A 27,114-nucleotide genomic window follows, 5' to 3' on the forward strand; every position below is an offset into this window, starting at 1 on the left:
CAGTGATTAAATAGGAAATGTGCCAGTAAAAGAATTACAATCAGTGTTATTGTCACCATTAGCAGAATACACAGGAGCCACCTCCCACTGGGTGCAAGCTAAAGAGCAGTCAGCTTTCTCAACTCCTGTGATGTTTTTTTCATTTAAACACAGGCGAAACATACAACAAAAAGAAACGTAGAGAAAACCGGGGGGAAGCGTATCTGCTTAAAAGAAAAGAAAAATGAAAAGCCAATAAAAATAAGAACGGAAACTCGAAGAAAGAACAAGACAACAGCACACAAAAGAGGAAGAGAAAAGCTAAATGATGACAAGAGATGAGTTTGGAATTCTTGTGAGTCATTCAAAATAAAATGTTTGATATTCAGTGTCGATTCTTTTACTGAAGTCTAATTGAGAGTTATAATCTGTAATCGCTACTTCACATTTCCTAGATTCCGCAAAATAATCTCTTGCACTCTGTCCATATCTCTGCGCTGTTACCACAGTATTTAATGCAACATGAATTATATATCTGCGCTGTTACCACAGTATTTAATGCAACATGAATAAAAGATGTAAAAACAGAAAATGCTGGAAAAACTTAGGTCAGGCAGCATCTGTAGGGAAAGAGCAACAGAGTTAAGTGCATCAGATTTTCACCAAAGGGCCCTTTCACAATGACACACAGGGCCAGATGCTGGGATTCCCAACCTCATGTTCCAGGTTTTTGATCTTTGGGATTGACATTTAAGGGCTTTTTGGGTCAACCCGGCCTTCCCAAACTGACTGTCTCCATTGCAGAGATAGTCATGTCCCAGTCCTTTGCAATTCTCACAGAGTAGGGCCAGATTTTCGATGAGCAATGGTTCACAGCACCTCATGAACCATAGTCTGCATGAGCAAATCTTTTAAAATGCAAGTACCAAAGGTCTTCCTCATGTTCACCATGCCAAGGCAGTCCCCCCCCCCCACCACTCCACAAGCCATGCTCCCAATGCCAAGCTATGCCCCTCCACCCATCCCTGATGGCCTCAAGCCCCTGACACAAAGCCCATTTCTTGACAGCTCTGGTTCGCTCATCTCTTCTGTTGATTGCAAAATTTATGGAAGGTTAAGAGGTTTCAGGTTCTTGCAGCGTCAACTATTGAAACATTAGAGCATCTGGATGATTTACCTTTTTACTGCCCTGTAGTTAAAAGACTTAATATTGTAGAAAGTTATGAATGTTTTTTTTATAACACACCTCATTGTCATTAGAGTATAAGGTGTATACTGGCCCAACGGACACAAGTGCTACAGCTTGGCATAGGCAAGATGAGGGGACCGTAGCTTAGCGTAGATGCCATGAGCGGCCACAGGGACTGGGTGAAGTGACAAGGAGGAGTGAGGGACCATTGACGTTGCTTGGTGTGGGGCCGGGGGGGGGGGGGACAGACATACCTTGGCATTGGGGCATGAAGTTGCATGTGTTTGGGGGGGGGGGGGTACGAGGGCCTGTTTTCATTGGGATGAAGACCCACAAACACTGGAGGCAAGCTTTTTAAAAACAGCTGCCCGGGCTGGCAGCTCCTGTAGCTGCCTCTGGCCTTTTGCCTGAGTCAGCTTGCACCTGCCCCCAATTACTTCTCCTGGGGTGGGCAGGCCAGGCCAGGAGTTTTCCCAATTCCCACGTCCCATCTCAACAATGAAACCCAGGCCAACATTTCAGATTGATGACCTTTGGGAAGATCAATCGGCATCACTTCCCAGTAACTAAATGAACATTGAATTTGATATAAGTGCAAAATTATTTCATTGCAGGAAAATTGCAACTTCTGGAAATGGGAAATATGAAAAAAAGAGAGGGAGGAAGAAGCAACATGCTTTGCTGTATGAATCCTTCATCACAACCCAGCTTTTTCCTTAGTTTAGAAATGTGACATGAATTGATGAATATTATTTTAAAAATCATGCAAAATGCAGGAGCAGAAAATAGAGATTGGATATTGTTTCTGGAATTGCTAATTTAAAAGACACAAGGAACTCAATTGGTCACGGACAACAGCGAATCAGCAGTCGTGTCACAACGTGCCTGATTTTCTTTCATTGAAGCCAAGATAAGAAAATATGAATATCATCAGTTTTCCTTTCTCACTCCTTCAGGCCCTGGCAAAAGCGTATCGGACAGAACAAGAATTGCAATTTAAAATAAAATGTTTATTTCTTCAAAGTGCTATTTTATTATTACATGCATGCACACATCTGTACTGTAACATAGGATATATATACAATATGTGATACAGAAGGGCAAGTTAGATAAACAATGGAATGATCTATAAAGCAGTAAGTGGATACAGGATTCTAAACACACATTGATTAATGGAAATGTAACAAATATTTGATCATTTGACATACGAGCTTTTGTGTGTAATTTCAATTTGCCAGAGGGAAGAAACACAATGCTGGAGTTTACAGCAGCTTCCACAACCTGTACAATGCAGTGCCAGGTTGTGGACTTAAACCCACAATTATTATGTGTACGGTGTGCTCCCAGTCTGGATTAAAAACTCCAAGAAGTTAATGAGCAGTCCTTGCCCCCTTTTATTTAATTTACAGACTGGGGCTCAGGCCCCCACTTTCACTCCGAAGCTATAGGTTCAATCCTGTGTCCTTGTTAAATGTACTTTGCGGATCAACTGTTCATGTTGTCATAACATATTTTAGGAATAACTCAGTGAATTATTAATGCCCAACAGCAGAAAGAGGGAAACGTGTATTTATAGAACGCTGTTTCGCTAGCAAGCCTCACTGAGTATACTGAGAGGCTGCACACTTGACACATTTTATTGGCCTTGTTGGGAGCAGAGGGGAACCTCATTGAGAAGGCCTCTACCGGCAACTAACTTTGGTTAACCAGTGACCGCCCAACCACAGAATCCTTAGAAAAATAACCAGTTATTTATAGTCCTCATCATGTAGATTTCTGTAACAATTTTTCAAGATTCCAGGTTTAAGAGGCCAAGTTTTTTCAATGCTTCTTTATGATCCTTTTCTGTTGGGGGTTGTGGAGTCCCTTCTGTTCCAAGAGGTTGAGAGGAGGTGGAGGAGTTGCTGATGTTGGACAAGCCTCCAGTGAATTTCAACAGTCCGAGTCTTTGAAGTGCGTCTTGCCTCGCTGCTTTCTGCTCAGGCCTCCCAAGTAATCGAAGGGAGTTGGATTGGGCAGCCAAACCCTCCACCTGAGTGGCTGGCTTCTTCTGGCCAGACTCGCTAAGTCGGGCCAGAACCTGGGCTCGGAGCTCCTGCACACTAACCCCTGACCTCAGGATGGTGTCAAACTTTTTAGCATGAGCAGGAAGCAAAGTAAGTGCTCTGGCTGAACTTTGGTCATCACTCGAGGCGGTTTCTCTAGACTGGTTTAAGACTTTGGGTTCCAGTGCAGTCGCAGTTTCAGATCTTTGACGTTTCATTGACTCCTTCTCCTTCTTGCCCTCTTCAAGTGCTGTTTGGTTAGGTGCTGAATCAACCACAGAAACTAATTCCGGACCTCGGTTATTGATTCTGAGGTCAGGTGGGTTACTGGTAATTACATCCACATTTCCAATAATCCCAATGTTGTCACAGCAACCTGCAACATCTAAAAATTTTAAAAATACAAACATCAACACTTGCTTAAATACAGAGACAATTAGCATGCAATATATTGTCATATTTGGTCAATAGGAAAATTCTCTTCAGGTTTTGGGGGCGATTTTGTGCCCGTGTTCACTGTTAGCAAGTATGGCGACGTGGGCAGAATGTTGGCAAGAATTGGAAAACGTGACTCTCGCAAGCGAGCTTGCGTTTTCTGGTTTTCTAACCCAGTAGCATAACGGGAAAAACGCCACAGAAGGTCGAGAACTTCATTTTAATACATTATCATTAGCAAGCCCTCCCACCGGAACTTATATCCCCAAAATGAATGTTAATTTGGTCACCGATGTGACATCACGCCAACGCGATTTTCAACAGCTGTATAAAATAGAGAACGTGACGACTTCACCTCCGAAGAGGATATCAGAAGTCGGTGCTCAGGTGGCCATTATCATCCAGGGTGCCAGTTGCATGGGGCCAGCGAAGAGGATACGAGGGACTCAGCTAAGTTCAATTTGGGACGGGGGTTCAACATCAGCATCTCGAAGGGTGGTGTAGTTCGCAGACCATACCGCCCCTTCATGGCTCTGAGCCTCCAGGTTTAAAGGGTTTTGGTGACTGGTATGCAGGCATCACCTTCCGACTGGTATGCAGGCATCACCTTCCGTGTCCTGCTCGTTGGACTTGTGGCGATATCACCGCTGAGGAATTGCCCTTCCAGAGTGGCAGTTGGAAAGTGGGTGGAAGCGGATGAATCCATAGTGTCAGAACTGGGGGCAACTGAGGTTCTTGGGTGGGGTGCCAAGAGATACCATGCTGGATGGGCAGATTGGGAGACTCTGACAAGTGGCATTTTCCAGCCTCATGAGGCCTAGAGACCCTCACATGAGAGGGGGGGGGGGGGTGTGGGAAGAAAGACTGAAGTGAAAATGAACCCCCTCACTCAGGCAACAATGAACCCAGAGGGCAAGAGCTGTATGGAAGTTCAAGGCCACTGGTTATGGAGGCCTGGCTTTCAGGGATTAGTATCTGGGTGGCTGGCTGTTCAATTTGGGAGGCTTGTTTAATCCACTGCCCATGAGAGCGAAGGGAAATGAGGGTGCCCTCTCAGGATGAAGTTGACATGCTAATTGCAGTCTTCACGCTCATCAGGTGTGACTCGCCTGCCACAAGGGAAAGCCAGTTGCCTAATCAGTTCCCTGACCCTTGCTTGAAGAGTCGATTGTGCCAATTTAGTCAGAATTACAATGCATGAGTGTGCCACTGATTGGCATCCAATTTGTAATCCTTGGGAGGAGGGTCTCCTTGTGAACCTGTTCCTGGGCTTGGCTAAATGTTCTATCAACAGGTCCAGGCAGTGGGCAACCGAGGGGGTCGTCTGACCAGAGTGTCCGCCCCTCTACTGTGGCTACATTCGTAACCGGTTTTTGTAGAGAGGGAGCATGCAGTGTTCACTGGCACCCTCGAGACCTTCCATGCTCATTGGACTCCGCAGAGACTGGGGTGCCTAATTGACCCTTTTAATCATATTTTAGTTCAATGCTTTAAGCTTAATTTGTGATCTGCTTTTTGTTTGAGGCAGTTTCCCTTTAAGGAACTGTCCCTTTAATTTAGTTTACTTGATTATTTGTGTTTATCAAAATAATTGGAAAGATAGCCCCCAAACATTGAACTTCAAACTCATGTTTACAAGACAGAGATGACACAGATGTGGCCCCTTAAGGTCTTATGGTGAAGTCACACATCAGTCACCCCCATTCATAGAATCATACAATTTACAGTGCAGAAGGAGGCTATTCGGCCCATCGAGCCTGCACTGGCTCTTGGAAAGAGCACCCTACCCAAGCGCACACCCCCACCCTATCCCCATAACCCAGTAATCCCACTCAACATTAAGGGCAATTTCGGACACTAAGGGCAATTTAGCATGGCCAATCCACCTAACCTGCACATCTTTGGACTGTGGGAGGAAACCGGAGCACCAGGAGGAAACCCACGCACACACGGGGAGAACGTGCAGACTCCGCACAGTGACCCAGCGGGGAATCGAACCTGGAGCTGTGAAGCAATTGAGATAACCACTATGCTACCGTGCTGCCCTCAAGAGGGTCTTGTTTCTCCACTGAGGTTGGATCACAGGTTCATTGAATACACTCAATTGCCCCAACTCCTCACCCTTGGGGGAGTCATGTGACCTGCTGAGGTTCTCAAGGGTTGAAGCACTTCATTCAGGTGGAGTTAAGAGGGGCAACTGTGGGGAAGTGGCTATTGTGTGACAGGGGAGGTAGTGAGGTTCATTGGAAAGGCGCCGACATTGGGGGGGGGGGGGGGGGGGGGGGGGGGTCTCGGATCATGAGAGGGCTGTGGGTCAGGGCAATTGTCAGGTCTCCTCATCATTCACTTTGATCACAACAAGAAGTCGTACAACACCAGGTTAAAGTCCAACATGTTTGTTTCAAACACTAGCTTTCGCACTGCTCCTTCCTCAGGTGAAGGAGCAGTGCTCCGAAAGATAGTGCTTGAAACAAACATGTTGGACTTTAACCTGGTGTTGTCAGACTTCTTACTGTACTCACCCCAGTCCAATGCCGGCATCTCCACATCATTCACTTTGATGTTCTCTTCCTTTCAGTTTTTGATTCTGAAGAATTATGGACCCAGTCGAGTTGGCAATTCTTTTGATTGTGATCAACCAGCAGCAGTGACATCGATTTGCTGCTGTACATGGCCAGGAACAGCGCGGTGCAGAGGTGGAGGCAGAGCCCGTTGGATCTGCTGGTAACAGCGCCACAGATGGCAGCGCCCCAGAGGAGGCGTTGGCGGCCATGGATATTTTGGCGTACAATTTCTTACCTTCAGATTCAGCGGTCCAGTGCAGGCGAAGACTGTGTTTGTTCCGGGGATGGTGGACCACCTGTGCCAGGTGGTGCAAGAGTTGGCACCACATGGACTGGGAGGATGCCTTTCAGGGCCTGAGGCCCTGAAAGCTACTGCCAACGCTCGTTTCAGGGCTGCACGGGTGATCTGTGCGGCAGATCCCAATCCACAGTGCACAAGTGCATAGGGGAGGTCACAGTTGCACTATTTGCAAGGGCCCACATGCACATTGACTTGGATCGGAACCAGGCAAGCCAGGATGCCAGGGCCTTGGGCTTCACCCACATAGCAGACATGCCCCAGGTGCAGGGTGTCATCAACTACACCCATGTGGCTCTGAACCCCCCATGGAGGCTTGGGACACCTTCTCACGATGGATCCCACTCCTTCAACGTCCCAATCATCTGTGACCACAGGCGTGAGCCTGTTTCTTGGGGAGAGTCCATGATAGTTACACCTTGGGGTCCTCACAGATCCACACTGGAACTGACACTTCTGGTAAGATTCCACCCTATGATACCACAGCTTTTGAATATGTTTTCACAGTAACTTCATTGCAGTGTTAATATAGTCTACTTGTGACACTAATAAAGCTTATTATTATTCCAGAATTATTTCCAAGATTTACAACTTAATCGAAGCCTAAATATTTGACCACGTCATCCTCTCCCACTTAAAGGTTCATTTTCAAAACTAAGTGTTTTCTGAAACTTGGCATGTCTCTGAATACAGTTCAATCTTCCTCACTTGCACACATGCCAGGGAAAGGGAGTGTGTTTCCTGTACATTGGAAGAAACAGACAATAAGTGCATTTTTCTGGGGGAGTAACATGGCATGGGTTTCTGCTTGCAATGACAGGGAAAAGCACGATGCCTTCATACTGATGGGCGTGCAGAATGTAAAATTTGAAAGGAGCCTAGCAACTACTAGTGACAAGATATAGACCAGCAGTGGCAGAAGCCTGCAAGTGGGCCATTAAAGGCAGGTTTGGCCTTGAACAGGTCAAGTCCTCGTAAGGGGCAATCAGAGCAAATTCATCAATCAGTAATCCTTATGGAATTAGCTCAGGATTTATACATTAGCTCAATTCTCAAAGGTTGCTCATTGAATATATTTTCCAGTAGATATGTTGATTAATGATTTATCTTCTGCATGAACTCTCACTTTTTAAAATCAGTTTAAATTTTCTCAGGCCACACACCCTTCCTCCATTTTCACAGCAGATCCTTCCAGCTAGGAAAAAATCATCTGTCCTCAACATTCTCCCGAACAGAATTCTAGCGGCTTTTTCCAAGAGAAAAATTGATGGGCCGTACAGGATCAAGTAATCTGGCTATATAGTACTCTCAACTGGGGGACAGTACATGGTGAAGAGGACATAAATGAGTCTAAAATAATTACTAAAAGAGAGACAAACAATTTTTAAAAATGTTTTGTTAGAGTGCCCAATTCATTTTTTTTCCAATTAACAGGCAATTTAGCGTGGCCAATCTACCTACCCTGCACATCTTTGGCTCGTGGGGGTGGAGACCCTCGCAGACACGGTGGGGGGAATGTGCGAACTCCACATGGACAGTGACCCGGGGCCCGGATCAAGCCCAGGTCCTCGGCGCCGTGAGGCAGCAGTGCTAACCACTGCACGACCGTGCCGCCCAGAGAGAGCAAATAAAACATAGCCTTTAATCATCAACTCAAAGTCTGTGTGAATGCCAAATTCATTTGATTCAATTTATAGGAATATAGGACTTTGTGTGAGCCATTCAGGCCTTCAAGCCTGCACCGCCATTCAATTAGATCATCTAATTTGTGTTGCCACACAAACCTTTGCCCGTATTTTCCTTGGACGGTGGGGAGCTATATGGGTTTGTAGTTCTTCCTGTTTTCAGCTAAGCAGAACAGATGGTTTCAAAATAAATGTAGATTACACAGTGAAAGTCTTTTTTTGTGTACCCATGTGGTCATATATAGTCAGTCAGTAGCATCTGTCCTATTTGCCAGCATGGATTCAACCAATGTAGAAGCATTAGTAAGCATACAACAGCAACAGTCTAAGAGGGTGCACAAGAAAATGGAGGTGTACCAGCCACTGCTTGAGGTGCCTATCGCAGAAAGACTGCCGATTTCTAGCACACCGGTAGTGACACTCACACTGTTTGGTCCACCTTCCTGCATCAAGGTAGTACCTGTACCGGACAGAAACCAGTCCTCAGCAAATTACTTACAAGATGTAAATGTTGCCCTGCTAATCAATTTATTTCATGCCTTCAAGATAGCAACAGGAAGCATGGCTAACTAATTTATTCATTTATGGAAATATTTTTCATGTATCAATCTTATATTACTGATCAAATTTATCGCAACCTCATAAGCTAATAAGATATTTCATTTGCAGCTGAAGGGTAAAAGTATAGTCTGCGATCATTGCAAGGTGTTCCCTTTCCCAAAAGCCACACTCCATCATGTATTGGGCTTGTCAAAATGGTCATCCTAATCACAAGGCTTCTTTTTTAAAGTCTATCTGGGACCAAAATTCTTTTGTTCGGGGAACTCCTCAACAACAGGCATTAAGAGAACAAAGGTACCATAGGGGCCACAAAATTTACATACACCTGTTCTTGGAACAAGTTGAGTATTTTGACCAAAACATTATCAGAATCACATTGATTTCTGGGACTCGCTGTGCAACGAGAACTCACCTGGGTCTGCTGTATCTTCTGTTTGTCGAGTGCTGCATACCATTCCGAGGAACTCATAAAAGCCATCACTAATAGTGCTTTCTCCCTTTGTCACCCCCTCTTCGTCATCCGCCTCCAATTCCACCTCTAATGAGTCAATGGTTTCAATCAAAAAACTAAGGCATTCTTTCTCCTCTTGAGACAAATGGCGCAAGAACTCATCTTCCTGCAGAAGAAGGAGAAAACATTTCACAATCTTGCAGTTTTTAATCTACGGATAACTCCTGGAAAACAAAACAAAAGTGACCTCTTCCAGATTCGTGCTTGGAATCACCTTGAGCAAAATACACTTTTTTCAAGTCTTTAATATACAAAATATTGGAGTTTGTGTATCAAAGACTGGATGCATATATTAGGATTAGTGGACAGATGATTTGTTAATCTGTTCATTCAGAGCAGCATTACTGCCCATCCTTAGATGGCCCTAGGTGGTGGTATTGGGTCATATTCAACCACTTGTGATGAATGTAGGACTTTCAGATATATCGTATTTAATGTATTTGGTGCAATAATGGTTAGTGTGTGGATACATCTGCTACTGTATTGTTTTTAAAAACCTGGCTTAAAAGGCTTTTTGGCTACAATTAATTGTGCAATTAAAGCATCATAAAAATCATTAATTCCAACCATGTATATTGTTTACCATTATTGTTGGTTAATGGAATTTTGTTTGTGAATGAAACAAAATGAAAATAGTTTTATTGTCACAAGTCGGCTTCAAATGAAGTTACTGTGAAAAGCCCCTAGTTGCCACATTCCGCCGCCTGTTCAGGGAGGCTGGTACGGGAATTGAACCTGCGCTGCTAGCCTTGGTCTGCTTTACAAGCCAGCTATTTAGCCCACTGTGGTAAAGAAGGTTCCTTGGGGAGTAGATCATTAGAGACATTGTGTTTAACTTAGTAAGATCATGTAGTTAATGGGAGGAGACAGGGGGTGAATCAGTCTGGTGTTAAGTATCAGTTTCTGGAAAAAAGTAGCTTAGATTGAGGATGTGAACAGGCAAGCAACTTTTTGCCAAATGTTGGAAAGTAAAACAGTAGGTTGACACAGGCGAGAATGCGCAAGCTGTTCCTGAAGGATCTCTATCTCAAAATGATTTATCCAAGACATCGCTTTATAGCAAGTACTCCTGGGTTGGCATACTACTTAAAAGTGGATTTTGTCCCGAGATGGGTTTTGCTTGAGTGGAGATAGCAGTTAGGATTTAGTGTTTCATTGTCATTGTTTATTTTTTAAACTTTATTTATTCTCCTCCTTTATCACATTTTTTCCCAAATTTACACCCAACAATAAACAATAATCAGTAACGAATTTAATGTCAATCCCCATACCAATAACAACGATCCCATCCTCCCACCAAACCCCAAACATTAGCCCACGTTAACATAAACAAATGACAAAGAGGAATCAGGAATCACCCATAGTCACCATTAACACATACAGTCCCCCTCCCCCCAAACCCTCCCAGCAGCCCCCCCCCACCCCCCTAATGTTCGATATGATCCAACTCTCGAAAGTGCATAATGAATAACGCCCATGAATTGTAGAACCCCTCCATCCTTCCCCTCAGTTCAAATTTGACCTTCTCAAGCATCAAGAATTCCAGCAGGTCCCCCCGCCATGCCAGGGCACAGCGTGGAGAGGTTGATTTCCACCCTAACAGGATCCGCCTTTGGGCGATCAATGAGGCGAAGGCTACAACATCTGCCTCCGCGCCCGTTTCCAACCCCGGCTGGTCCGACACCCCCGAATATGGCCTCCCGAGTGACGAATGTTTAAAACAGGCAAGCCTTTCAAGTCATAACCAAGTTAAATTTTAGCATACAGCTAAAAGCAAAGTTTCACACCTTAATTGAAATAAACTCTCTTAGTAAACAGCTGGAAAGGATCGATGATGCTCAGTCGAATTTGGTGTCAATTCTAAAGTGTAAAATTCTATGAACATCAAGACAATTAAAAGAAAATTGGAGACGACCTGTCTACGAGAAACATCATTTAAGTCAAAATCAAAGGCAAAGTTATGAGCTGGGGACAATTGGAAAATTAAACGATTCAAAATCACAGAAATAAAAGTTAACTATTGAAACCAAAGCATTTTTTAATCAGATCTGAGAGGAGACGATATGCCCAAAATGAATAATTAGTTGTAGTAAAATGTTTACATCAAAGATACTTTTAACAATCAAAGGGAAATAAGTTAATTTACAATAAGGCTCTAAAAACTTAATAATTATTAGAAAGAGAATATAAACCCAGGGAGCAGAAGCAGAAGAGCAACAGCAACTAAAACAGGAGAGAAGGGTAGGAGAACTCAGAGAGAGAGAGAGAGAGCTCGGTCATGGGAAAGACAAGGCAAGCAGCCGAGTTTAAACAGTTATACATCTAAGGAAGACTAGAATTTAAACAAGAGCCAGAGCCAGCTCTCACAGCTCGGTGCATGGGAAAGACAGGACACAGCAACCGAGTTCACCAGCGAATACAACTCAAGAAGACCAGATTTTAAGAAGATCGATTGTCAAGGTGGGACTGAAGGTCTGTACAACCAACCAGCAGCAGCCAGAAGCAAGATCTTTTTTCCTTTCTGTAAAGAAAGTGTTTGCAGATTTTAAAAGAAAAAATATAATAATAAAAATAACTTAACCTGAAAAAGTGGTTATTAGCTTACTTCACTTCCTTAATAACGCAGGACCCAGGACATCAATGCTATTAAGGGGTAAGTAGGTAAAATTCTTCGGTGAAGGTATGGGTTATACCGGGGGATAACTTGAAAAGATAGTTTGACCTGAATAGCACCCACAGAAGCCTGCATTGGAGTCAGGGAGTGAGAATCCCTGTTCACCATTTAGAATATCGACCTTTTTTTTGGTATAGGGGGAATTCTAAGAATAGTGGTGAGTTTTAACTTCAGGGTTATGGGGATAGGGTGGTGGTGTGGGTTTGGGTAGGGTGCTCTTCCCAAGGGCCAGTGCAGACTCGATGGGCCGAATGGCCTCCTTCAGCACTGTAAATTCTATGAAATCCAGCCAGTATCTATGAAACATCTTGCATTATCTAGTATGGTTATGCCTCTCAGATGAAAGTCCTGCAAATAGCATACACTTCCTGTTACAACACTTACTTCCGATGGTTATACTTGTTTTCTGGATGACCATTTTGTCACACTCAGCTCACTTTTTATTACTCATCAGTAAGACCTGTTTCTAGATTACCCACACATAACACTATGCTTACCGTTCAGCCCTCCCAATATTAAGCGGTGCTGCCATATTCTATTTAAGAACATAAAGACATGAGTACGAAGCCTTACAACACCAGGTTAAAGTCTAACATGTTTGTTTCAAACAAACATGTTGGACTTTAACCTGGTGTTGTAAGACTTCTTAATGTGCTCACCCCAGTCCAACGCCGGCATCGCCACATCAGAAAGACATGAGGAATAGGTATAGGAGTAGACCATATAGCTCCTCAAGCCTGCTCTGCCATTCGATACAATCATGGCTGATATTCTACCTTAACTCAACTTTCCTGTGCATTCACCATATCACCCGATTCGCTGAGAAACCTACAATCATCGTATTCTTGAATACACTGAGCCATGGAGCATCCACAGCCCTCTGGGCAAACAATTCCAAAGATTCACAACCCTCAGTGAAGCAATTTCTCCTCATCACAGTCTTAAATGATCAACCCTTTATCAGGAGGCTGTGCCCCCAGGTTCTGCACTCTACCAGCCAGTGGAACAACCTCTCAGTCCCTCAAGTCCCTTCAGAATCTGTACATTTCAATGAGAACACCTCTCTTCCTTCTAAACTCCAGAGAGTATAGGCCCAACTTGAACAGCCTCTCATTATTGGAGACAGTCATCCAAGGAACACACTCAATGAACCTTTGCTGCACGGAGTCCAAATAATGTCTGTAACATTGTAGATAGCAGATGAGGAACATATCAGCCATGATAGAATGGTGGAGCAGACTCGATGGACCGAATGGCCTAATTCTGTTCCTATATCTAATGAACTTATATCCTTCCTTAGATAAAGACCAAAATTGCACTCGGTATTCTAGGTGTGGTCTTAGCAAAGCCCAATACTCTGCAGTAAGATTTCCTTACTACTGTATTGCAATCATACTGCAATAAAGACCAACATGCCATTTGCCTTGCTTGCTGTTCTTGCCATAGATAGAATTTACAGTGCAGAAGGAGGCCATTCGGCCCATCGAGTCTGCACCGGCTCCTGGAAAGAGCACCCTACCCAAGGTTAACACCTCCACCCTATCCCCATAACCCAGTAACCCCACCCAACACGAAGGGCAATTTTGGACACTAAGGGCAATGTATCATGGCCAATCCACCTAACCTGCACATCTTTGGACTGTGGGAGGAAACCGGAGTACCCGGAGGAAACCCACGCACACACGGGGAGGATGTGCAGACTCCGCACAGACAGTGACCCAAGCCGGAATCGAACCTGGGACCCTGGAGCTGTGAAGCGATTGTGCTATCCACAATGCTACCGTGCTGCCATGTTAACTTTGTGTTCCCTGTATAGGTACAATACACCCAAATCCCTCTGAACATCATTTTAAAGTGATAAATACATTTTAAAATGATATTACTCAGATAAAACAGCCCTACTACTCACTCACTCTCTCTAACAATTCCAAAAGCTTAATTCCCCCTTGTACCAATCCAACTTAAAAATAATTTGCTTTTTTCCCCTCAACAGATTTTGCGTTGTATTTTTGAAGTGCCTAAAAAAAACTCGCATCTTTCTCCTTGTATTACTTTCTTATAATTAGTTCCCACGTTTCAAATGTAGAGTACTTATTACATCAGTCAGTGCTGCAAGCTGCTGGCAGAAAAATGGCCACAGTGGAAAACATCTAAAATTGTATTAAATATTCTGTCCCCAGAGCCTTTGATCATTGCCTCCTTTGTCAAGTGTGTAAGGAAGCCCAAAATTGAAAGTTCAAAACAAAATTACCACCTTCTTGGGTTCAGGGTAATATTCCTGCTAAACTTATTTCATTGTACACAGCTTATGCACAATACCTGCAAGTGGCAGGTTTTTTAATAATCTTTATTGGCACAAGTAGGCTTACATTACCATTGCAATGAAGTTACTGTGAAAAGCCCCTAGTCGCCACATTCCGGCGCCTGTTCAGGTACACAGAGGGGCTATTCAGAATGTCCAAATTACCTAACAGCATGTCTTTCGGGACTCGTGGGAGGAAACCGGAGCACCCGGAGGAAACTCACGCAGACATGGGGAGAACATGCAGACTCTGCACAGACAGTGATCCAAGCCGGGAATGAAACCTGGGACCCTGGAGCTGTGAAGCAACAGTGCTAACCACTGTGCTACCGTGCCGCCCATGTGGGGGGTGCCTTGTGGTCTCTGTGTGGCTGTGTGTTGAGAGGTTTTTGTAGAGCGAAGTGTGATATATATGTCTATAAAAGAGTACAGGTACCCCATGTAGGTGAGGTGCCTTCCAATCACCTGGCAAACTCTGGTAGGATGAGTGCTGGGGTTAGTGCTGGTGGACATGATACGGACGTCACTATCGGGATTGTGTTTCAGTATTTTTGAAAACTTGCACCTTGGGTGTGGTTTAACATTATCCTCTATTTACTAGAATAACTTGTAATTGTATCGTGCCTTTACTGTAAGAAACCATCCCAAGCAGCTTCACAGAGTGTTTGTAGGATCATAGAATCCGTCCAGTGCAGAAGGAGACCATTCAGCCCATCGAGTCCTCACCGACCATCTGAAAGAGCACACTATCTAGACCTAGTCCCCCGCACTTTCCCATAACCCTGCACATCCCTGGACACCAAGGAACAATTTAGCATGGCCAATCCACTGAGCCTGCACATCTTTTGTGACTGTTGGAGCACCTGGAGGAAACGCATACAGACACGGGGAGAATGTGCAAACCCCACACATCCAGTCACTTGTGTACCTATCATACGTCCTATGTTTTTTCATGAATGGAACAAACTGTCTGGACTGTATGCCGAACAATACTTTTCACTGTACCTCAGTACACGTGACAATAAACCTAAATCTAAACCCAATCCGCCCAAGGCCAGAATTGAGCCGGTCATTGGCACTGTGAGGCAGCAGTACTAAACACTTGTGATGCCCAAATATTGTAAAGCAAAATTTGGCATCGAGCAATATAGGGAGTCATTGGCCTGGGTTCCATTTGTTTCGGGGAAGCCCAATCATTGGGGTCGAAAGCAGGTGGTGACCCCACTTCAGCGGACGGTGGGACCTGGAGCGGCACGTTGCTGGCGATAGCCAATTAAAAGGCCACTACCGCCAATATACCGCCATTTAGGGCAGCACGGTAGCATTGTGGATAGCACAAACACTTCACAGCTCCAGGGTCCCAGGTTCGATTCTGGCTTGGGTCACTGTCTGTGCGGAATCTGCACATCCACCCCGTGTGTGCGTGGGTTTCCTCCGGGTGCTCCAGTTCCCTCCCACAGTCCAAAGATGTGCAGGTTAGGTGGATTGGCCTTGATAAATTGCCCTTAGTGTTCAAAATTGCCCTTAGTATTGGGTTGGGTGGGGTTACTGGGTTATGGGGATAGGGTGGAGGTGTTGACCTTGGGCAGGGTGCTCTTTCCAAGAGCCGGTGCAGACTCGATGGGCCGAATGGCCTCCTTCTGCACTGTAAATTCTATGATAATTCTATCCAGTCAAGGATGGTGGTTCCCCCCCCCCCCCCCCCCCCCCCTCCTCCCACCAAGAATTAACGGCCCAATCAGAGAGTCAGCAGCATCACCAGGGGCGGGGATGGCCAATGCCGAGGTGGCGGCTGAAGAGACAAGGTGTCTCACTGTCTAGGTGCCTTCAAAATGAGATAATCGGGATTGGCGAGCCAAGGCCAGGAAGGTAAGGCAAGGCAATTTGCAGGGTTGGAAAGGGGAGAAAGGAACACTGATGGCACCCTTGCCGCAAGGGCAAATACTACCACCTAGTCCTTCATGGGCCATAAAGTAACCATAAGAAGGATCCACCCCAGCCTTGAAAACCACTGGCAGGCCTCCAGGTTTCATCTGACAGATTTGCAGGAAGTGGCCTTTAACTGGCCACTTAAGTGGTTCAATTCCCAGTGGGAAACCAAGCTGCCATTGTTGAAAAAGTGACACGGGGGCAGGCAGACATTGGGCACTATTCCCATGCCTTCCCGCACCATTCTTCCAGTGTTTCCGCCCCCCCCCCCTCCCCTCACCCCCGAGCCCGTTGCCAAACAAACCAGGAAATTTCAGCCGATGGCCAAATGCTTGAGCAAAGAGATAGGATTTTAAAGAGCATCTTCAAGGGGGATAGTGACCCCCAGGTAGGCAGTTTGTTTAGGCAGTTGAAGGCACTCAACAATGGTGAGTGATTAAAATTGGAGAGACTCAAGATGCCAGATGTAAAGCAACAAAGATAATTGAAGTGTTGTGAGAATGGAGGGAACAACAGAGATTGAAAGGGGCGAGGCCATGGAGAAATTTGAAAACAAAAGGTAAAAACTTTTAAAATCGCAAATTTGCTTAGTCAGGAGCTAATATAAAATTGGTGGTGGGTGGCATGGTAGCACAGTAGTGAGTGATTCCCAGCTTGGGTCACTGTCTGTGCAGAGTCTGCACGTTCTCCCAGTGTCTGTATGGGTTTCTTCCGGGTGCTCTGGTTTCCTCCCACAAGTCCCGAAAGACGTACTTGTTAGCTGAATTGGACATTCTGAATTCTCCCTCAGTGTACCCGAAGAGGTGTCGGAGTGTGGCGGCTAGGGAATTTTCACAGTAACTTCATTGCAGTGCTAATGTAAGCCTATTTGCGACATTAAGAGAGATTATTATTATAAACAGGACTTGGTGTGAATAGGGACACAGGCAGCATAAGTTTGGATGACCTGAAGCCAAAGGCTGGTAGAAGAAGGAAGGCCATCCAGGAGTAAGTGAAATTGTCAAGTCTAGAGGTAACAGAGTCTTGGATGAGATTTCAGTAGGAGATGAGTAGCTAAAGGATAGAGTCATGCGATGTTACAAGAGGTGGAAATAGTTGACCTCACAGGTCATGCAGATATACGACTGCTTTAGACATTTTATCATCCTTGAAATCAAACTGTTTTAATGAGGTTATACTCTTTTCTTTTTTTCTCCCTCCCCTGACACATTTGTGAATATTTGTTTAAACGTTGAGTAGCTGGAACGCGTTATTGGAAGAAATGGTTCGGATGACTTACTGAGCTTGACAGTGTGAAAGACCCCTGTTGTGTTTAATTACACAGATGCACAGATATGGAGGGAGATGCAAGCGGTATTTTCTTGTGATCAGAAAGTTGCTCAGACAGGCAGGGAGTAAATGTCACAATGACTTACCACAAATTTCTTCTGTGCTCTGTTGGAGGCAGCGTCATACACTGTATGGTTTAAGAGCTGTAATATTATCCTATTTCCACAATACATTTCTGACACCCAGCAATGTACACCTTAGAAACCAATCTTTTTAATGTCCATCCCTCAATTTCCATCAATTCCTACTGTTTCCATCTTGGGGAATTTGTTGGGGAGGTGAATTTCCTGGAATTACTGGGAGAAAATGAAATTTCTTTACAAATCAGTGTTAGTCACTGGGGATTTTCATGTTGCAACAAATTACTGGGTCAGGTCAGGGCAACATTTAAAGTCGGAGTTCCTCACATTCTGCAGAGCGTTTCTTATATCAACATAGATTAAATTGACCTGCCTCAGAATGGCCAGTGACACCACCTTCAGTAAAAATACATCCCAAAATACTACACAGAAGCAGAGTTTAAAACAAAGTGGGCATTGTCAGAGGCCTGGTCAAAGAGCTGGATTTTAGGAAGGATCTTGTGGTATTACGGAATCACAGAAGTGTTCGGCCCATCATGCCTGCATCGGCTCTCCAAGTGAGCATCCTTAATGCCATTCTCCTGCCTTTTCTCTATACCCTTGCATATTGTTTCTATTCAAATAATTATCTAATGCACTCTTGAATGCCTTGATTAAACTGGTCTCTACCACATTCCCAGGCAGTGCATTCCAGACACTAACCACTTGTTGTATGAAAAAGAATTCTCATAAATCACATTTTCTTCTTTGGCAAATCATTTTAGATCTGTACCCTCATGTTCTCGACCCTTTTGTGAGTGGGAACAGTTTTTCCGTCTACTCTGTCCAGCCACCTCATGATTTTGATCACCTCTATCAAATCTCCTCTTAACCTTCTACTCTCCAAGGAGAACAGTTCCCACCTCTCCATCTATCCTCATCACTGAAGTTTCTCATCCTTGGAACCATTCTTGTAAACAACTTCTGCACTCTCTCAAATGCGTTCACATCCTTCCTATAGTGTGGTGCCCAGAACTGTACACAATCCTCCAGCTCAAGGTCTAACTTATGCTGTATAAGTTCAGCATAACCTCCTTGCTCTTGTACTTCATACCCTATTAATAAAGCCCAAGATACTATATGGATACTATATACTTTAATAACTGCTCTCTCCACCTGCCCTGCCACCTTCAATTATCTATGCACATATACACCTAAATCCCACTGCTACTGCACCCCCTTAAGAATTGTAGCTCTTATTTTATATTGTATCTCCTTGTTCTTTCTACCAAAATGCACCATGTCACACTTCTCCGCATTGAACTTCATCTGCCACCTATCTTCCCTCTCCACCAACATGTCTATGTTCTTTTGAAATTCTGCACTTCCTCACAGTTTACAAGGTTTCTAAATTTTGTATCGTCCACAATTGTCCCCTGCACACCAAGATCTCAATCATTAATGTAATCAGGAAAAACAAGGGTCTCAATACTGATCCCTGGGGAACTCCAAAATAAACTTTTCTCCAACTCGAAAAGTATCTATTGACCTTTACTCTGTTTCCTATTACTCAGCCAATTTTGTATACACGTTGCTACTGTTAATTCTCAAACTAGAACATTTCACACAAGTCTATTATGTGGCACTGTATCGAATGCCTTCTGAAAGTCCATGTACACCACATCAACAACATTGCACTCATCGATCCTTTCTGTTACCTCTTCAAAAAACTCCAGCAAGTTAGTAAAACATAATTACCCCTTTAGAAATCCATGCTGACTCTTCCTAATCAACCCACATTTTTCCATGTAACTACTAATTCTATCCCCATAATTGTTTCTAGAAGCTTCCCCACCACTGATGTTAAACTGTAATTGCTGGGCTCATCCAAACTTTTTTTAACAAGGGCATAACATTTGCAATTCTCCAGTCCTCTGGGACCTTCCCAGAGTCTGGGGAAGACTGAAAGATTATGGCTAGCAACCCTGCAATTTCCACTCTCACTTCCTTCAATTTCCTTGGATGTATCTCATCTGGTCCCAGTGTCTTGTCAACTTTCAGTACTGACAATCTATTCAATCCTTCCTCCTAGTTTCCTCATCTTATCACCATACCCTGGGTAGCATCTACCCTCCTTTGTAAGGACAGATGCAAAGTATTCATTTAATACCTCAGCCATGCCCCAGCCTCCATGTGTAAATCCATTTTAGGCCCCTAATCGATTCTACTCCCCCTTCTACTATTTACATGCTGACAGAAGTCTCTGGAATTCCCCTTTAATGTTGGCTGCCAGTCTTTTCTGATAATCCCTTGTTGCTTCTCTAATGTGCTTTTCACCTCCCTTCTGAACCTTCTGTATTCCTCTACCTGACACCTGCCATGGGAGGAAGGATGCAATTGGGCAGCACGGTAGCACAAGTGGCTAGCACTGTGGCTTCACAGCGTCAGGGTCCCAGGTTCGATTCCCCGCCGGGTCACTGTCTGCGCGGAGTCTGCACGTTCTCCCAGTGTCTGCGTGGGTTTCCTCCGGTTTCCAACCACAGTCCAAACACATACAGTTTAGGTGGATTGGCCATGATAAATTGCCCTTAGTGACCAAAAATGGTTAGGAGGGGTTATTGGGTTACGGGGATAGGGTGGAAGTGAGGGCTTAAATGGGTCGGTGCAGACTTGATGGGCCGAATGGCCTCCTTCTGCACTGTATGTTCTACGTATGCACTAGAGGATGCAGAGGAGATTCACCAGGATGCTGCCTGGGCTGAAGCGTTTCAGCTATGAAGAGAGGCTGTGATTGTTTTTTTTAGAACGGAGAAGGCTGCGAGGGGGGGGGGGGGGGGGGGGGGGGGCTCATCGAAGTGTGCAAAATTAATAATAATCTTTATTAGTGTCACAAGTAGGCTTACATTAACACTGCAGTGAAGTTACCATGAACATGAAGGACAAAAGAAATGTTTCCCCTTAGGAGAGGGGTCAATAACCGGGTTGGGGTAGGGCACAGATTTAAGGCATAGATTTAACAGGCATGAGATTTAGAAAGAATTGAGAAAAAAAACTTGAGTATAGTGGGAATCTCGAACTCACAGCCTGCAAGAATGGTAAGAGGCGGGAACCCTCAATATTTAAGAATTATTTCAATGAGCACATAAAATGTCATAGCCGACAAAGCTACAGGCCAAATGCTGGAAAATGGGATTAGAATAGATAGGTGCGTACTGGCCAACGCAGACACAATGGGCTGAGGGGCCACTCGCTGTGCTGTAACACTCTGACTTGATGATTCTAACAAACAAATTAGGCCAGTAGGTCTTACTCCAGTTATGGAGTGACATTGTCGGTCCACACAGCTGAGAGCAGGATTATTTATTAGTTGAACTGAAAGCCCAAATGAAATGTATGTAGGTCAGTTTGCAGGTGATCTGCATCCTGAGCTGTGGAAAATGAGATACTCGGTGTAACATTCGCACAAGATGTAGAGCAGACAGGTGCGCAACCTGAACTATCACTATGGTAGAGCCAGTACTTTCAAATAATCTAGTCTTCAAATAATTTTCTTTGCACATCTCTGTTATTAGGCACAATTAAAAAATAAAGAAATTTCCACATAGGTTACACCACAAGATTAATGGAAAGCTGTTGCAGTGGATTAAGAATTGGCTGCACGCCCATGAATTGCGAACAAAGGTTGTGGATCTGCTGGGAGGCTGATTCTCCGCGGTGTCCCGCAGGGTTCAAACTTTGGGACATTGCTCGATATTATCTGCCTCAATGACCCAGATGGAGATTTTGGGGGGACTGCTGTCATGGGGCTGTCAGTTTCCAGGTGATATGATATGAAGATCTGTGCAAATAATAGAACTGCGGAAGACACAAAATCAACTCCAAGCAAGCTTGAATGTGCTGAGAGAATGGGTGCCCTTTGGCAAATGCTGTTGGACTGATAGAAGTTCAGCTTTATGCATGTGGGATGGAGCAGTGCTAAGCACACTTACACCTTAGAAGGTACAGAACCAGACACTGTGCTATCAGTGTTCCCAATTCTCCCAAAATTTGGGACCAATACAGAGACCACTGAAAAAACTGAAATGCGACATTTTGTCTTTCTTCAAGACCACATTTAGTATTCAACAGGATGTTCAGCATGGAAGCTTGCTTTGGGAAATCTCCTAACTCAGCAGACCTGCCTGCAAACATAGAACATAGAACAGTACAGCACAGAACAGGCCCTTCGGCCCTCGATGTTGTGCCGAGCCATGATCACCCTACTCAAACCCACGTATCCACCCTATACCCGTAACACAACAACTCCCCCCCCCCCCTTAACCTTACTATTAGGACACTACGGGCAATTTAGCATGGCCAATCCACCTAACCCGCACATCTTTGGACTGTGGGAGGAAACCGGAGCACCCTGAGGAAACCCACGCACACACGGGGAGGACGTGCAGACTCCACACAGACAGTGACCCAGCCGGGAATCGAACCTGGGACCCTGGAGCTGTGAAGCATTTATGCTAACCACCATGCTACCGTGCTCCCTAAACCCGACACAAACAATTATCACTCCGGGAGGAAGGTGCAGGAGCATGATCAAATCAGGTCTTCCAAATCAGGGGCTGGTTTAGCTCACAAGGCTAAATCGCTGGCTGACCAAGCAGACCAAGCAGGCCAGCAGTACGGTTCGATTCCCGTACCAGCCTCCCCGGACAGGCGCCGGAATGTGGCGACTAGGGTGCTTTTCACACTAACTTCATTGAAGCCTACTCGTGACAATAAGCGATTTTCATTTCACCTCTGGAGGCAGCCATAAAAGCAGGCAAGTACCAGGAGAGGCTGGTTAGAAGGCACACCTCAGTTCTGAGATTTTAGTCCAGTTTTATACAAGACTGTTAAGGCCCTCCAGCCCTCATCCCACTGCCCCCTCATATTCCCATGCCACTTCCATGCCCCTCATTCTCCCTGTGAGCCATTTCCACTCACCCATTATCCACGATGGCAGAACTCCAGAGTGTTGTTAAAAATGAAAAAAAAATCAACTACTCACAATCCAAGGGCTTTCACTCATTGGCACACAAAAAAAGCTATAATTCATGAAATCCATTCGAAATCCCCTCATGTAGTCAATTTATCAAAACAAACAAACTTATATTCAGTAGGCATAAAGATAGCTAATCCTTTACGCAGTCTCTTGTAACTGTTGATAACGATGTAAACTCAGCCTCTTCTGCTGAGATGTGGTTTTGGAACTTTTGAAACTCAGCCAGGCATTCACAACGGGGCTCAGTTGTAACAGCCTTTGGGAAATGTTTTTGAAAAATATTTTCAATTTTACAACAAAAGCCATATTTACCACAGCAGATGATATGCAAAAATCAACCTAGAGATGTTTAGCTAACAAGGAAGGAGAAGATGTGCCATTCATATGAAGCAACACAGGAGCTGTGGTGGAGGTCTCAGCTTCACTTACCTGTCTGGCCCTTATAGCACTTGGCTCACTTATGTAACAAAAATCTGTCTAATTCTGCCCTGAATTAATAGTTAAGCGATGTTTTGAAAGAATCTCTTATTTTTCCTGGTTTAGATCAGATGAGGATAAGGTTATTCTCAATTGTAAAATTCACTATGGCCAAATAACTTGCCAGCGCTCACACATCAGGAATGCCTATCTTTGCAAGATAGCTTATGTGTGCTGTGTGTCACTGGAGGTTAGTGAGATAACGGTCTGTTTTTTTCCCCCCTCATTCACAACAGATTTCCTCTTTATGAAATATGTAACAAAATTCTAAACAGGGTTTGGTAGCATGATGGTAATGTTACTGAATCAGTCATCTAGTCATCTGGACTAATGACCAAGAACCAGTTATCGGTTGTATGGGTAAGATGGGTATAGAGGGAGATGGGCCAAATGCAGGTAATTGGGACTAGCTGAGTGGTAAAAACTGGGTGGCATGGATAAGTTGGCCTGAATGGCCTGTTTTCATGCTGTAAACCTCTATGACAATAACAAAAAACCCAAATAATCTTATCTACCCCATCCGCTAGGATAAAAAAGATAACCGAAAATAAACAAAACCCCAACATGCACCCCCCACCTGCGCTCTCCCTCTCCCCCCCCCCCCCCCCCACCAATAACTGACGGTAACTACCTCCTTAAAGTAGGTAATGAATGGCTGTCACCTTCGGTAGAACCCTGCAACCGACCCCCTTAATGATGTAGTTGACTTTCTCCAAGAATTCCATTAGGTCACCCAACCATACTGAGGCGCTGGGTGGAGACCTCCACCACAGCAGAACATGACTATTGGCAATCAGTGAGGTGAGGGAAAAGACATCTACCTTCACCCCGGTCTGCAGCCCCGGCGAGTCCGATACCCCGCAAATGGCCACCAAATGACATGTCTCCAGTTATATATTCAGAATCGCCAACATGGTGTTGAAGGAGACCCAAAAGTTTACCAGGTTGGGGCAAGACCAGAACATTTGTATGTGATTGGCCGGCCCACCAGAACACATTAGGCCCAGGGGCTTATAAAGATTTATAAAAGAAAAACCTACATCCAGCAATAATCCTACATCTAAATTCCACTCTTGATATATTCTAACATGGCTTTCCCCCCATCTCATGTCACAATTCTCCTTACCCTACTTCAGGATCACTCCCTCTCCTGGAAGCTGTGGAATCTGACTATCACGGCTCATGGTGATGCGTTCGCCTGGAGCATCTGCCAGAGTATTTGATGGGCCCTAACCAACTCTGGAAGGGACGGCAGTACCCTTACCCCCACCATCTTACCGAGCATCTGAGAAAAATGCCCCCACCATCTTACCGAGCAACTGATAAAAATGCCCCCACCATCTTATCGAGCATTTGAGAAAAACACTCAGTTGGATTCAGGTCCTCCACGCCTTCCGGCACCCCAACGACAGGAGGCTTTGTCTCCTTGACCAGGGCTGCCCCGACTGCCTGACCTACTTGGATTGGATTGGATTTGTTTATTGTCACGTGTACCGAGGTACAGCGAAAAGTATTTCTCTGCGAGCAGCTCAACAGATCATTCAGTACATGGGAGGAAAAGGGAATTAAACAAAATTCAAGAAAATACATAATAGGGCAACACAAGATATACAATGTAACTACATAAGCATTGGCATCGGATGAAGCATACAGGGTGTAGTGTTAATGAGGTCAGTCAATAAGAGGGTCATTTAGGAGTTTGGTGACAGTGGGGAAGAAGCTGTTTGAGTCTGTTCGGGCGTGTTCTCAGACTTCTGTATCTCCTGCCCGATGGAAGAAGTTGGAAAAGTGAGTAAGCCGGGTGGGAGGGATCCTTGCTACTGCCACCATCTTCCCTGCTGAGGCTCGAGGCAAAGCCTCAGAGTCAGTTGAAGAGTTTCCAGCCGCAGATTTCTTGGTTGCAATCTGTTTTGACATACTTCTCCTCCAAGACCTTATAGAAAGAGATTGTACACTAAAAAAAATCTCTTAATGTTTTACATAAATGCACGACTTCCTCCTACATGCCTTTGGGAAATGTCAACAATGAAATATATTAAAACTGCAAGAACAAATGGCAGTGTGCTTCTAAACTATACCAGATGACCTGCAATCAATGCTCTCCAGCTGTGTTTTCGTTTAATCTGATAGCTGCAGCATGCTTTTTAATGTTTAAAGAGATGGAGATTTAAATTATTTCAGATTATGACACCAAACAGAACTTGTATGTCCTTCAGGAGCATTTAAGTCCCCTATCTAAATTCAAGACTCCCACACTGCATGTTTAGCCCTTAGAATGGCCAAAAGGGAGTCGCTTTGAATTCAGCACAAATTTCAAATGGCCTTGCTAAATTCAGGTTTCCCGCCAATGCGATTCAATCCCTGTCCCCTTCCCCTTTGCCAGAGGAAAATAGGATTGATGTACCATCAATTGGACGTGAGACACGATGAAGATCCAAACTGTGGCTTTAATCAGCTAGTTGTTAGCCCGGTGGTCAACTACAGAGAAAGGCCGACCGCCGGGAAACCTGGGTACTTATACCCCGCCTCGGAGGTGGGGTCTACTAGCCTCTCGACCAATTGGTGAGCAGTCACATGACTAGTCACAGCCAATCAGACGAGAGGCACATGACCAGCCAGAGCCAATGGGAAACCAATGCTCTGCACCAATGGCAGTGCTCCCACTCATATCACCACAAGGATCTGCTGTAAATGGGAGTTGGGACTTACATATCCAGGACCCACTCACCATTTTTGGCCTGATTGCGAAAAAATCCAGCCCATTGTGTCCCATTCTGGTCCCCACACATGATGGACGATACTGAGCCTTTGGAAAAGGTTCAGAGGTGCCCTGAAAAATTATTTTATCTTAGCTACCTAAATAGGCTTAAGGAATGGAGTCTGTATATGTTCAGGAGTAATATTATTGAAGTCTATAAAATTCTAAAGGGACTAGACGTGTACTGGCAAACAAAAGGCCCCATATTTTGCTGTAGTAATGCTGAAACTTTCAGCGCTGATCATCCTTATGCCTCTGAAACAGATAGTGATTTCCAGTTATACGTCGAAATGGCTGAATGGCCTCCTTCTGCACTGTAGGGATTCTATGATTCCATGATAAGGGGTACATTTAATTTCCTGGTTTGCTGTCAGTGAGAATAGTTCAATGTCATTGATCACTCCCCCTGCTTGATCACAGCACTGTTGCTGAATGCCAGGAGATCCTGTTGACTTGACAACTGAGCCAAACCGATGCGAGGAAAGAGGCCACAAATATCGCTCGATCTTTATGGGCAGCTATCGTGGAGGTCAGCTGTGAACACCATCACTTCACCATTAACTGCAAATTATTCTAGACTATTATTTCAACTTGATGTGTTGGGGAGTTCTTGGGTTCTTGCATGTAAATTATACAAGGGAAAATGCAGGTTTTATATTAGCCAATTCTTTTCCCAGAGAATAACAGACTCGCGGAACAGACTGCTGACGTGTGCAGCGAGTGCAATGTCATTGTGTATTGTGTCACAAAGCATGCTGTGGTTACCTGCGAGTGTATCCCAAGTTGGAACACCGGTTTTTGAGGGTGTATAGTTTTGTTTTGATGTGAGGAGACAAGTGAAATGCTAGTGAGAATAAACAGCCCAGTCATCATGTAACAATGATCAAAGACTATTGATTAAAGAAAATATATATAACACGCAAAACACATGGACAGAACTACTCTACTCACAGACAATTAGGGAATATCAATGATGAAACCAATTAATAGTCACCACACAGCGCAGGGTTGATAATCAAGTCTGGGGAACGTCTTGTCCTGGTTCAGTGATAATATTTACACTGCCTTGACCAGGATTTTCTACACTGCCTTGGCTTCAAGGCTGTAGGATATCAAACTTCACTTTCAGGCTTGGTGACCAGAACCTGGCTTGTCTGCTTCCGAGTTTGCTAGGTACCAACTGGCTTCCCTTGCTTTTGAGGCTTCAAGCAATTAGGTTCCAGTTTGATTCTGCCTTCTTGTATTTGGCTGTCTGCCCTATCAAATTCCTTGACTCTAGGCATT

General features: G+C 44.6%; 1 protein-coding gene across 5 annotated transcripts in view; it reads right to left on the minus strand.

Moving 5' to 3' along the window:
* Positions 1–2,157: 2,157 nt before the first annotated feature.
* The window catches only part of LOC119973874, a 55,936-nt gene continuing 30,979 nt past the window's right edge, over positions 2,158–27,114 (minus strand). For all 5 annotated transcript variants that reach the window (XM_038812395.1, XM_038812393.1, XM_038812394.1 and 2 more), the window contains 2 exons: positions 9,169–9,373; positions 2,158–3,598 (listed from right to left, as the gene is read on the minus strand). In XM_038812395.1, coding sequence (XP_038668323.1) covers positions 2,958–3,598; positions 9,169–9,373 — 846 coding nt within the window. In that variant the 3' untranslated portion in view covers positions 2,158–2,957. The remainder of the gene's footprint in view (positions 3,599–9,168; positions 9,374–27,114) is intronic.

The sequence above is a fragment of the Scyliorhinus canicula genome, chromosome 11 (genome assembly GCF_902713615.1).
Source record: "Scyliorhinus canicula chromosome 11, sScyCan1.1, whole genome shotgun sequence".
NCBI lineage: Eukaryota > Metazoa > Chordata > Chondrichthyes > Carcharhiniformes > Scyliorhinidae > Scyliorhinus > Scyliorhinus canicula.